This window comes from Bombina bombina, chromosome 3 (assembly GCF_027579735.1).
Source record: "Bombina bombina isolate aBomBom1 chromosome 3, aBomBom1.pri, whole genome shotgun sequence".
NCBI lineage: Eukaryota > Metazoa > Chordata > Amphibia > Anura > Bombinatoridae > Bombina > Bombina bombina.
Window position 1 is genome coordinate 894,391,069 of NC_069501.1, and position 13,962 is coordinate 894,405,030.

Genomic DNA, 13,962 nt, shown 5'->3' on the forward strand with positions numbered 1-13,962 from the left:
AAGATACCAAGAGAACAACTAAAATTGATAGTAGAAGTAAATTTGAAAGTTTTTTACAATTGCATGCTCTACATGAATCATGAAAGAAAAATGTTGGGTTTTATGTCCCTTGACGTACAAATATATTCACGCCTCAACTAAAATACTTGCATATTCAGTATATCTGCATCATAACTATGCTCCAGCATATACTAAGTCTACTTTGCTTACTCAAGACACCTGGATGCTGCAGGTGTACTAACTGCACCGCATGAAATGGAATACTTCCATCATCCACGTAATAATCCGAACTACTGGATAAAACATGCACCACCACACACATCATGTATATTATTACGTTTAGAAGTGGGCAAGACTTGTGATAGTTTGCACCTTAGAATGGCTAATCATTGCTCTGCCAAATAAAACCGCTATATGTGAAGGAACATCTGAACAACTAGTGGCTTATAATGTTGTGGAGATTGGTCATATGCTTTCACAGTTGAGAACAAGGACCATTTATTATGTCCTACCTAGAGGAGAAGACAAGGACAAGAAACGAGACCGGGGAGTTTGAAATTCGCCACCTAAGATATGGCGAAAGGTTAGGGAAGCAACAGTGCTTGTTAAATATGGACTGCAGGTTCTCTTGTGACAACCTGCAGTCGTAGGAGGCGAAAGCCATTGATAAATCGACCCCTTAAGGTATGAATATTTACAACACTGTACATGGTCAATTTGTGGGAAATATTTAATGATTGTATGTAAATGTAACACAAGTTTTATAGCAGTCTGCATCATGTCTGATCTCTTGCCGTCTTAAAGGGACATGAAACACAAATGTTTTTCTATCATTATTCAGATTTTCTCTTGTTAAGTGTATCCAGTCCACGGATCATCCATTACTTATGGGATATTAACTCCTCCCCAACAGGAAGTGCAAGAGGATTCACCCAGCAGAGCTGCTATATAGCTCCTCCCCTAACTGCCATTACCAGTCATTCTCTTGCACCCAACGAATAGATAGGATGTGTGAGAGGACTGTGGTGATTATACTTAGTTTCATACCTTCAATCAAAAGTTTGTTATTTTATAATAGCACCGGAGTGTGTTATTCCTTTTCTGGTAGAATTTGAAGAAGAATCTACCTGAGTTTTTCTATGATTTTAGCCGGAGTAGTTAAGATCATATTGCTGTTTCTCGGCCATCTGAGGAGAGGTAAACTTCAGATCAGGGGACAGCGGGCAGATTAATCTGCAAAGAGGTATGTAGCAGCTTATTATTTTCTGACAATGGAATTGATGAGAAAATTCTGCCATACCGATATAATGTAAACTCAGCCTTAAATGCAGTAGCAGCAACTGGTATCAGGCTGTCATGTATGTATATTTTACACTTCAGTATTCTGGGGAATGGCACTTCACTGGAATTATACTGTATGCATAAAACTTTAGCCTAATTTGCAGGGACTAGCAACAGGCTTTTTAATAACACTCAATTTATTAATGTTAAACGTTTTTTGCTGGCATGTAAAATCGTTTAATTTTCTGAGGTACTGGGTGAAAAAATGTTTTGGGCACTATTTTTTTCCACTTGGCAGTCATTTTATTTAATTTATGACAGTTTACTGATCTCTCTCACTGTTATGTGTGAGGGGGAGGGGCCTTTTTTGGTGCTTTTGCTACGCATCAAAAAATTCAGTCAGAAGTTTATTGTCTTCCCTGCATGATCCGGTTCATCTCTACAGAACTCAGGGGTCTTCAAAACTTGTTTTGAGGGAGGTAATCACTCACAGCAGAGCTGTGAGATTGTAGTTGACTGTGATAAAAAAACGTTTATTTCTGTATATTTTTTTTTTCTGCTATCAGGGTTAGTTATCCTTTGCTAATGGGAGCAATCCTTTGCTAAAATTGTGTTTTTTACAAAGATTTGATGCTATAAATTTTCAGTTTATTAATTTTCAACTGTCATAACTTTTTCTGTGCTTCTTATAGGCACAGTACGTTTTCATATTATAGTAAATTACTTGAAAAGTATTTCCAAGTTGCTAGTTTATTTGCTAGTGTGTTAAACATGTCTGATTCAGAGGAAGATATCTGTGCTATATGTGCTAAAGCCAAAGTGGAGCCCAATAGAAATTTATGTACTAACTGTATTGATGCTACTTTAAATAAAAGTCAATCTGTACAAATTGAACATATTTCACCAAACAACGAGGGGAGAGTTATGCCGACTAACTCGCCTCACGTGTCAGTACCTGCATCTCCCACTCGGGAGGTGCGTGATATTGTAGCGCCGAGTACATCTGGGCGGCCATTACAAATCACATTACAGGATATGGCTACTGTTATGACTGAAGTTTTGGCTAAATTACCAGAACTAAGAGGTAAGCGTGATCACTCTGGGGTGAGAACAGAGTGCGCTGATAATATTAGGGCCATGTCAGACACTGCGTCACAATTTGCAGAACATGAGGACGGAGAGCTTCATTCTGCGGGTGACGGTTCTGATCCAAACAAACTGGATTCAGATATTTCAAATTTTAAATTTAAGCTGGAAAACCTCCGTGTATTACTAGGGGAGGTGTTAGCGGCTCTGAATGATTGTAACACAGTTGCAATACCAGAGAAAATGTGTAGGTTGGATAAATATTTTGCGGTACCGGCGAGTACTGACGTTTTTCCTATACCTAAGAGACTTACTGAAATTGTTACTAAGGAGTGGGATAGACCCGGTGTGCCGTTCTCACCCCCTCCGATATTTAGAAAGATGTTTCCAATAGACGCCACCACACGGGACTTATGGCAAACGGTCCCTAAGGTGGAGGGAGCAGTTTCTACTTTAGCTAAGCGTACCACTATCCCGGTGGAGGATAGCTGTGCCTTTTCAGATCCAATGGATAAAAAGTTAGAGGGTTACCTTAAGAAAATGTTTGTTCAACAAGGTTTTATATTGCAACCTCTTGCATGCATTGCGCCTGTCACGGCTGCAGCAGCATTTTGGTTTGAGTCTCTGGAAGAGACACTTGAATCAGCTCCATTAGATGAGATTACACACAAGCTTAAAGCCCTTAAGTTAGCTAACTCATTTATTTCAGATGCCGTAGTACATTTAACTAAACTTACGGCTAAGAATTCCGGATTCGCCATTCAGGCACGCAGAGCACTGTGGCTAAAATCCTGGTCAGCTGACGTTACTTCTAAATCTAAATTGCTTAATATACCTTTCAAAGGGCAGACCTTATTCGGGCCCGGGTTGAAAGAAATTATCGCTGACATTACAGGAGGTAAAGGCCATGCCCTGCCTCAAGACAGAGCCAAACCTAAGGCTAGACAGTCTAATTTTCGTTCCTTTCGTAATTTCAAAGCAGGAGCAGCATCAACTTCCTCTGCACCAAAACAGGAAGGAGCTGTTGCTCGCTACAGACAAGGCTGGAGACCTAACCAGTCCTGGAACAAGGGCAAGCAGGCCAGGAAACCTGCTGCTGCCCCTAAGACAGCATGAATCGAGGGCCCCCGATCCGGGAACGGATCTAGTGGGGGGCAGACTTTCTCTCTTCGCCCAGGCTTGGGCAAGAGATGTCCAGGATCCCTGGGCGTTAGAGATCATATCTCAGGGATACCTTCTAGACTTCAAATTCTCTCCCCCAAGAGGGAGATTTCATCTGTCAAGGTTGTCAACAAACCAAATAAAGAAAGAGGCGTTTCTACGCTGCGTACAAGATCTTTTATTAATGGGAGTGATCCATCCGGTTCCGCGGTCGGAACAAGGACAAGGGTTTTACTCAAATCTGTTTGTGGTTCCCAAAAAAGAGGGAACTTTCAGGCCAATCTTGGATTTAAAGATCCTAAACAAATTCCTAAGAGTTCCATCATTCAAAATGGAAACTATTCGGACAATTTTACCCATGATCCAAAAGGGTCAGTACATGACCACAGTGGATTTAAAGGATGCTTACCTTCACATACCGATTCACAAAGATCATTACCGGTATCTAAGGTTTGCCTTTCTAGACAGGCATTACCAGTTTGTAGCTCTTCCATTCGGATTGGCTACGGCTCTGAGAATCTTCACAAAGGTTCTGGGTGCTCTTCTGGCGGTACTAAGACCGCGAGGAATTGCGGTAGCTCCGTACCTAGAGGACATTCTGATACAAGCTTCAAGCTTTCAAACTGCCAAGTCTCATACAGAGTTAGTACTGGCATTTCTAAGGTCGCATGGATGGAAGGTGAACGAAAAGAAGAGTTCTCTCTTTCCACTCACAAGAGTTCCTTCTTGGGGACTCTTATAGATTCTGTAGAAATGAAGATTTACCTGACAGAAGACAGGTTAACAAAGCTTCAAAATGCATGCCGTGTCCTTCATTCCATTCAACACCCGTCAGTAGCTCAATGCATGGAGGTGATCGGCTTAATGGTAGCAGCAATGGACATAGTACCCTTTGCACGTCTACATCTCAGACCGCTGCAATTGTGCATGCTAAGTCAGTGGAATGGGGATTACTCAGACTTGTCCCCTACTCTGAATCTGGATCAAGAGACCAGAAATTCTCTTCTATGGTGGCTTTCTCGGCCACATCTGTCCAGGGGGATGCCATTCAGCAGGCCGGACTGGACAATTGTAACAACAGACGTCAGCCTACTAGGTTGGGGCGCTGTCTGGAATTCTCTGAAGGCTCAGGGACAATGGAATCAGGAGGAGAGTCTCCTACCAATAAACATTCTGGAATTGAGAGCAGTTCTCAATGCCCTTCTGGCTTGGCCCCAGTTAACAACTCGGGGGTTCATCAGGTTTCAGTCGGACAACATCACGACTGCAGCTTACATCAACCATCAGGGAGGGACAAGAAGCTCCCTAGCAATGATGGAAGTATCAAAGATAATTCGCTGGGCAGAGTCTCACTCTTGCCACCTGTCAGCAATCCACATCCCGGGAGTGGAGAACTGGGAGGCGGATTTCTTAAGTCGTCAGACTTTTCATCCGGGGGAGTGGGAACTTCATCCGGAGGTCTTTGCCCAAATACTTCGACGTTGGGGCAAACCAGAGATAGATCTCATGGCGTCTCGACAGAACGCCAAGCTTCCTCGTTACGGGTCCAGATCCAGGGATCCGGGAGCGGTTCTGATAGATGCTTTGACAGCACCTTGGACCTTCGGGATGGCTTATGTGTTTCCACCCTTCCCGATGCTTCCTCGATTGATTGCCAGAATCAAACAGGAGAGAGCATCAGTGATTCTAATAGCGCCTGCATGGCCACGCAGGACTTGGTATGCAGATCTAGTGGACATGTCATCCTGTCCACCTTGGTCGCTACCTCTGAAACAGGACCTTCTGATCCAGGGTCCCTTCAAACATCAAAATCTAATTTCTCTGAAGCTGACTGCTTGGAAATTGAACGCTTGATTTTATCAAAACGTGGTTTTTCTGAGTCAGTTATTGATACCTTAATACAGGCTAGGAAGCCTGTTACCAGAAAGATTTACCATAAGATATGGCACAAATACTTATATTGGTGCGAATCCAAGAGTTACTCATGGAGTAAGGTTAGGATTCCGAGGATATTGTCTTTTCTACAAGAAGGTTTAGAAAAGGGTTTATCCGCTAGTTCCTTAAAGGGACAGATTTCAGCTCTGTCCATTCTTTACACAAACGTCTGTCAGAAGTTCCGGACGTTCAAGCTTTTTGTCAGGCTTTAGCTAGGATCAAGCCTGTGTTTAAAACTGTTGCTCCACCATGGAGTTTGAACTTAGTTCTTAATGTTTTACAGGGGGTTCCGTTTGAACCCCTTCATTCCATTGATATCAAGTTGTTATCTTGGAAAGTTCTGTTTTTAATGGCGATTTCCTTGGCTCGAAGAGTCTCTGAGTTATCTGCCTTACATTGTGATTCTCCTTATCTGATTTTTCATTCAGACAAGGTAGTTCTGCGTACTAAACCTGGGTTCCTACCTAAGGTGGTCACTAACAGGAATATCAATCAAGAGATTGTGGTTACATCTTTGTGTCCTAATCCTTCTTCGAAAAAGGAACGTCTGCTACACAATCTAGATGTAGTCCGTGCCCTGAAATTTTATCTACAGGCAACTAAGGATTTTCGACAAACGTCTTCCCTGTTTGTCGTTTATTCTGGTCAGAGGAGAGGTCAAAAAGCTTCGGCTACCTCTCTCTCCTTTTGGCTTCGTAGCATAATACGGTTAGCCTATGAGACTGCTGGACAGCAGCCTCCTGAAAGAATTACAGTACATTCTACTAGAGCTGTGGCTTCCACTTGGGCCTTTAAGAATGAGGCTTCTGTTGAACAGATTTGCAAGGCTGCAACTTGGTCTTCTCTTCATACTTTTTCCAAATTTTACAAATTTGACACTTTTGCTTCTTCGGAGGCTGTTTTTGGGAGAAAGGTTCTTCAGGCAGTGGTTCCTTCCGTATAAAGAGCCTGCCTGTCCCTCCCGTCATCCGTGTACTTTAGCTTTGGTATTGGTATCCCATAAGTAATGGATGATCCGTGGACTGGATACATTTAACAAGAGAAAACATAATTTATGCTTACCTGATAAATTTATTTCTCTTGTAGTGTATCCAGTCCACGGCCCGCCCTGTCACTTTAAGGCAGGTAATTTTTCCATTAAACTACAGTCACCACTGTACCCTATGGTTTTCCTTTCTCTGCATGTTTTCGGTCGAATGACTGGTAATGGCAGTTAGGGGAGGAGCTATATAGCAGCTCTGCTGGGTGAATCCTCTTGCACTTCCTGTTGGGGAGGAGTTAATATCCCATAAGTAATGGATGATCCGTGGACTGGATACACTACAAGAGAAATAAATTTATCAGGTAAGCATAAATTATGTTTTTTTTAAAAAATTCCAATTTACTTCTATTATCAAATTTGCTTTGTTCTCATGTTATTCTTTGTTGAAGAGATACTTAGGTAGGTAGCGTGCACATGCATGCAGCACTACATGACAGGACATAGTGTTGCCATCTATTGCTCCTGCTAATGTATAACATTGCTGCAAAACTGCTGCCATATAGTGCTGCAGACAGACACGTGCACACTCATGAGCTTTCATCCCTGCTTTTTAACAAAGATAAAAAGAAAATTGTGATAAAAGAAGTAAATTGGAAAGTTGAAAATTGTATGCTGCTATCTAAATCATTAAAGAGAAATGTTGGGTTTTATGACCCTTTTATATTCATGAATGAGTGCTCACTTGATGATCTGAGCAAATCTCATATTTTATATTCTCCCTTCTGAATGCTATATAATAAGAACAAAGTGGTTAGGTTTCATATTACCTTCAAGAGTGGGATATGCTTGTATGTTCCCAGAATTCGTCTGATTCTTCATTTCTTATTACTGATCAAGTAAAGTTTAATTACTAAGACTTTGAGAGTGTTTGCACAGTCCACTGTCTGACAAGGTTATATTATCTCTGTTGCTAGCCTTGTACATCTAATACTTCAAACATTTATTACCCTGTAAATGAAATAAGGTTGCTGTCAAAAAGGCAAGTGTGTTTTTAATTTTTTTATCATTGTACATAAATTGGGACATACAAATACAAACCTAAATTTACAAATGCATTTCTTTTTTTGTTTTTGGAAGTGCAATTTGTTTTAGAATAAAAATCTTTCATTGTAAATACAGCTCCTTTTTTGGGGGGGGGGGTTCAATCTTCATTTTTGGAAAGAAAAATTGTAAAAAAATATCTTGAGAGTACAATTTTTTTTATTTTATTTTTTTTATTACACTTCCAGCATGTGTCAAAATACTTTTAAAAATAAATGCTAGGTCCTATTTTGCTAAAGGACTTGTGATGTCACAGTAGTCTCTTGCTTTCAATTAAATGTGGAGAAATGGCTGACAAAATCAACATTTTTTAGTACATTATTGTAAAAAAATAAGACCACATGCTTGAAAACAGTTTTTTAAAGTCATAGTCTGAGTTCTCACTAAATCCAAAAATGGAATAATTTTAGATGGACAACCGTATACAATGACTTGTGTTAAATGATTACTAAATTGATCATTTTAGAGCTATGATTGAAAATCACAGGCAATAGATATACATTTTAACAAATATTTTAATAAATACATTTTTATTTTAATAAAGGCACCGTCAGATGCTGACCTGAAGGAGCACATGGTTGGCATTATATTCAGCAGGAGCAAGCTAACAAACCTGCAGAAACAGGTATGTACTGTGTGACAATGCTTTGGGTTTGTTCATTATCTGCAATAAACAGATGGATGTAGCCAGCTCCACCACATTTTTTTTTAATTAGTAATGTTTACTGAAGAGATTTTTATTGCACTTTGAAAATATTTTGTTTGTTGTGCATTTAGTAGTGATATTTGCTTTTCTAGGTCTGTGCCCATATTGTTCAAGCCATTCGGATGGAGGCTACACGTGTACGAGAAGAATGGGAGCATGCCATCTCCAGCAAGGAGAATGCAAACTCGCAGCCAAATGACGAGGATGCTTCTTCTGATGCTTACTGTTTTGAGCTCCTTTCCATGGTACTAGCTCTGAGTGGCTCAAATGTTGGTCGGCAGTATTTGGCTCAGCAATTGACTTTACTCCAAGATCTTTTCCACTTGCTTCATACAGCCTCTCCTAGAGTACAGAGACAAGTGAGTCTTAAATTTCATAAGCATGACTTCCATTAAATCATGTGATAAAATATAGTCTAGCACTTTTTTTTTGTTTGTTTTTTTAAACACATTACATTATTTTGCCGTTTGCTTAGCTCCTTTAAGAGTATTAAACACCTAGTCAGTAGTGCACCTGGAGTATCCCTTTTCTGCTCCAGATGATGATACGGCCTGTGACTCGACCATATGCATGTATGCCTGCTCCTGACTGGTTCACCAACTCTATCATCACCTGTAGCAGCACGGGAGCAAAAACTTTGACTATTTATTTTATCCCTGCAAAGAGGTACAGTACATAGTCAGAGGGACTCTGATTAAAAATACAATGCTCTAACAAAATAGTTTTATTTTTACTAGAATGTCCCTTTAAAGGGACATGAAACCCAACATTTTTTGTATTTATATAGAGCATGTGATTTGAAACAATTTACCAATTTACTTCTATTTTCAAATTTGCTACTTTCTTGTGGTATCATTTGTTGAAGGAGCAGCTATGCACTACTGATAGCTAGCTGAATACATCTGATGAACCAATGAAAGTAGGCATTTATGTGATTCCACAGTTATCTCCCAGTAATGTATTGCTACTCCTGAGCCTACCTAGGCATGCCTTCTTTCATAAAGATGTTGAGAGTCCACAATCAATTACTCCTGGGAATTATACCCCTGACCACTTGGAGACAAAGATCCCAAAACTCCAAGAGCCCTTAAATCCACTCCTACCTTATTGGAAACTAGTCTTGTCTTTGGCTCCGCAAGAGTACTATTTCTGTGAAGAAGGGAGGTGCTCCAGGTGTGTTTGAGAGAGGTTCTCAGACTGATTTAAGGACCAGCATGCTGAGACAATGGAGCGTAAGTTATTCGGACTTGCCCCCTAGGCTTCTACTGGAGCAGGAGACAAGGGCCTCTCTTCAATGGTTATCTCTGGTTCACTTCTCCCAGGGAACATGCTTTCCTAGACCTTCTTGGGGGGTTGTGATGACTGATGCCAGCCTCCTATTGGGGAACAGTCTGAGTCTCCCTAAAGGTTCAAGGATTATGGACACAGTCAGAGTCCGTTTTGACTGTAATCTACAGGTTTGAGTCGGACAACTTAACGTCAGTGACCTGCATCAATCATCAGGGAGATATAAGGAAGTTCCTTGGCGATGACGGAGGTTGCCAGATTAATTCTGTGAGCGGAGACTCATTCTTGTTGTCTGTCGATGTTCCACATCCCAGAGTTGGAACTACTGGGAGGCGGATTTTCTGAGCAGACAGACCTTTCATCCGGCCGAACGCCAAGCTCTCGGGCTATGGGTTGAGATCCAGGGACCCCCAGGCAAACTGATAGATGCTCTGGAGGCCCCTTGGACTTTCAATCTAGCATACCTGATTCCTCTGACCTCGCAGGATTTGGTATGCAGTTCCGGTGGAGATGACATCTCTACTACCTTGGTGACTCCCGTCGTGGAAACACCTGCTTCAGGGGCACTTCCTTCACCCAAATCTAATTTCTCTGCAGCTGACTGCTTGGAGCTTGATCGCTTAATTTTATCCAAGCGGGGGTTTCTGATTCGGTCATAGAGATCATGATTCAGATTCGTAGACCGGTATCTAGTAGGGTTTACCATACGATTTGGCGTAAATATCTTTCTGGTGTGAATCCAAGGCCTACTCATGGAGTAGAGTTAGGATTCCTAGGACTTTATCTTTTCTCCAGGAAGGATTGGAGAATCTACAAGTTCTTTAAAGGGTCAAATTTCAGCAATATCTATCCTGTTACACAAGCGTGTTCTTCAAGGGGTACCGTTGGAACCTATGCATTCCTTAGATATCAAGTTGTTATCTTGGAAGGTTTTATTTTTGGTGGTGATTTCTTCTGCTCGTAGAGTGTCTGAGCTTTCAGCATTCTAGTGTGAGCTCCCTTACCTTATTTTTTCATGCGGATAAGGTTTTCTTTTTTTGATTTACTCATTTTTACCTGTATATTTTTTTTATTATGTAGCATACTGATCTCGTCCCTGCTTTTATTCATACTAGTGTCTCAGAAGCTAGATCCTCTAAACACCTTTCCACTAATATAAAGTGTAGTTTATGCTAGTATATATTATACCCTTGCTCAGCTTTGCAAATCATGTATGGATAATCTTATGTATTCTAATCAGTCTAATGCTCCTTTTGCTTCTAAGGGTATCAGTTCTCTCTCTGTTTTTTCTATACAGAGGAGTTAATTCAGATTTTGCTCCAGGATTTAAAGATTTTGTACATTCTTCTATTTCTGAGATGTTGGCGGCTATGCCCCCTCCAAGTAAGCGTATTAAGGTGGTTGCTGTCTGATATTCCTTCTACTAGCTTATCTAGTTTAAGTGAGGTTAGATCTACTAAGATGAGGGTTCCATCCAAGTCTTGGTTCCTCTGATGTATTCTCTGAGGGTGAAGTGTTTTCGGATGATTGAGTCTCTGATCAAGAAACTGAATCTTCTTCTCTTTTTGTTTAAGCTTCAACTGCTTTGTTGTTATTTTTTTTAAAGAATACTTTAGGGTTTCAGGATTCTAAAGTTCATGAGGATAAATCTGTTAAACAGTTGAATTGAACTGTCTGTGTTGCTGCAGCCTGCTGGTGAGGAGTTGACTAATCAGTTAACACTCTGGAAGACAGATAATGTATTTAACAATGCTAAGAATATAGCTCTAGGTGTTTTGACTAGAAGAGCCTTGTGATTTGAAATCATGGTCTGCTGACATGGTTTTTAAGTCTAAGCTTCTGTCTCTTCCCTTTAAAGGGAAGGTGTTGTTTGGGTCTGGGCTAGATGACATTATTTCTACAGTGACTCAGGGGAAATGAGCTTTTCTCCCTCAGGATAGGATTTCTAAGGATAAATCTAAGGCTTTTAACTGTTTACGTTCCTTCGTCAATCTAAGAACCAGAAATCCTCCTCTTCATCTCACAAGCAGGGATCTTCCTGGAATCGAAAACCCTAATTGGAACAGGTTTAAACAGTCTAAGAAACCAGTTTCCCCTACCCAGTCTGCATTAAGATGTGGCCCCCAATCCAGATATTCTGTTTGGGAGCAGATTATGCATTTTTCAGGAGGATTGGTTTTATTCTGTTTAAGATTCATGGGTTCTGAACATTATTTCCCAAGAATACAGAATACATTTCAGATCAAGGCCTCCTAGGGGAAGGTTTCCTCTGTCTCATGTTTTAAATATTATTTTAAAGGCAAGAGCCTTTTTCTAGTTTATTTCAGATCTGCAATCTATGAGTGTAATAGTTCCAGGTCCAGAATCGGAACAGGGTCAGGGTTTCTATTCCAACCTCTTTCTTATTCCCAGGAATGAAGTTTCTTAGGGTTCCTTCTTTCAAGATGGAGACCATTAGAACTATGTGCCCTCTTGTTCAAAAAGGACAATTCATGTCCACTATAGATCTGAAGGATGCTTATCTTCATACTCCTATTCACAGTGACCATCATTAATTTCTAAGATTTGCATTAATAGACAAGCATTTTCAGTTTGTTGCTCTTCCATTTGGTCTGGCTTTAGCTCCCAGAATCTTTACAAAGGTTCTGCTGTCTTTTATTGGTGATGAGCGCTTAGGGTGTTTCGGTGGTTCCTTAACTGGATGATATCTTGGTAAAGGCTACATTTCTACATTTAACAATATCTCATACCAACAGATTTTTGTTATTTCTTTAAGAGCATGGTTGGAGAGTAAACGTTCCAAAGAGTTCTCTATCCCCTCAGTCAAGGATTAATTTTCTGGGTGTAATCATCAATTCATTCTCTCTTTGACAAATCAAAGAAGGATGTGGTTACTTTCAGCTTATGCAAATTGTCAGTCAGTTCCTTCTCCTTCTGTAACTCTTTGTATTGAAGTTGTAGGTCTAGTGATATCAGCTTCAGATGCTATCCCCTTTGCTCTGTTTTATATGAGTCCTCTTAAACTTTGTACGAATAGTCAGTGGTGTAGGGATTACACTCAGTTGGCTCAAATGCATTTTCTGTTACCAAGGGTAATAGCCAGGATGTCTATAATCTTGATTGTTCCATGTTGGCCTCACAGGACTTGGTTTTCGGATATGGTGCAGATGTTCAGTTGTCAACTGTGGCCCCTTCCTCTGCATCATAACCTTCTCTCTCAAGGTACATTTTTCATCAGGAGCTCAAATCTTTAAAATTGATGGCTTGGAGAATGAACGCTTAGTTTTAGGGCAGAGAGGTTTTTCTTATTCTGACATTGAGATCTCTTCTCTGTCCTGTTTCATCAGAAAATTACTAAATTTCCAGATATTCAGAGGTTTTTCCAGGCCTTAGTCAGGGTTAAGCCCGTGATTAAACCATTTTCTCCTCCATTAAAATCTTAAAGGGACAGTACTCTACACTAAAATTGTTATTGTTCAAAAAGATAGATAATGCCTTTACTACCCATTCCCCAGCTTTGCACAACCAACATTGTTATATTAATATACTTTATAACATTTAAACGTCTAAATTTCTGCCTGTTTCTAAGCGACTATAGACAGCGTCTTAATCACATGCTTTTTTTTTTATTTGATTTTCACAACAGGAGACTGCTAGTTCATGTGGGCCATATAGATAACAATGTGTTTACGTCCGAGGAGTTATTTAAGATTTAGGACAACACGGTATTAAATGCAAGTCAAAAGATAAGATAGTCATGTTATCAGGGGGCTGTCAGAAGATGCTTAGATACAAGGTAATCACAGAGGTAAAAAGTATATTAATATAACTGTGTTGGTTATGCAAAACTGCGGAATGGGTAATAAAGGGATTATCTATGTTTTAAAACAATAAAAATTATATTGTAGACTGTCCATTTTAATTTGTTTTTTTTGTGACTTTTACAGGTTGTTTCTTTCATGTAATTAGCAAGAGTCCATGAGCTAGTGACGTATGGGATATACATTCCTACCAGGAGGGGCAAAGTTTCCCAAACCTCAAAATGCCTATAAATACACCCCTCACCACACCCACAAATCAGTTTTACAAACTTTGCCTCCTATGGAGGTGGTGAAGTAAGTTTGTGCTAGATTCTACGTTGATATGCGCTCCGCAGCAGGTTGGAGCCCGGTTTTCCTCTCAGCGTGCAGTGAATGTCAGAGGGATGTGAGGAGAGTATTGCCTATTTGAATTCAATGATCTCCTTCTACGGGGTCTATTTCATAGGTTCTCTGTTATCGGTCGTAGAGATTCATCTCTTACCTCCCGTTTCAGATCGACGATATACTCTTATATATACCATTACCTCTACTGATTCTCGTTTCAGTACTGGTTTGGCTTTCTACTACATGTAGATGAGTGTCCTGGGGTAAGTAAGTCTTAT

General features: G+C 40.3%; 1 protein-coding gene across 1 annotated transcript in view; it reads left to right on the top strand.

Moving 5' to 3' along the window:
* Nucleotides 1–13,962, top strand: part of MYCBP2 (MYC binding protein 2) — a gene marked incomplete in the record, with an annotated part of 1,460,675 nt that overhangs the window by 1,376,300 nt on the left and 70,413 nt on the right. Inside the window, 2 exon segments of the mRNA XM_053707907.1 lie at nt 8,091–8,171; nt 8,345–8,611. Of these exon segments, the coding sequence (XP_053563882.1) occupies nt 8,091–8,171; nt 8,345–8,611 (348 nt within the window).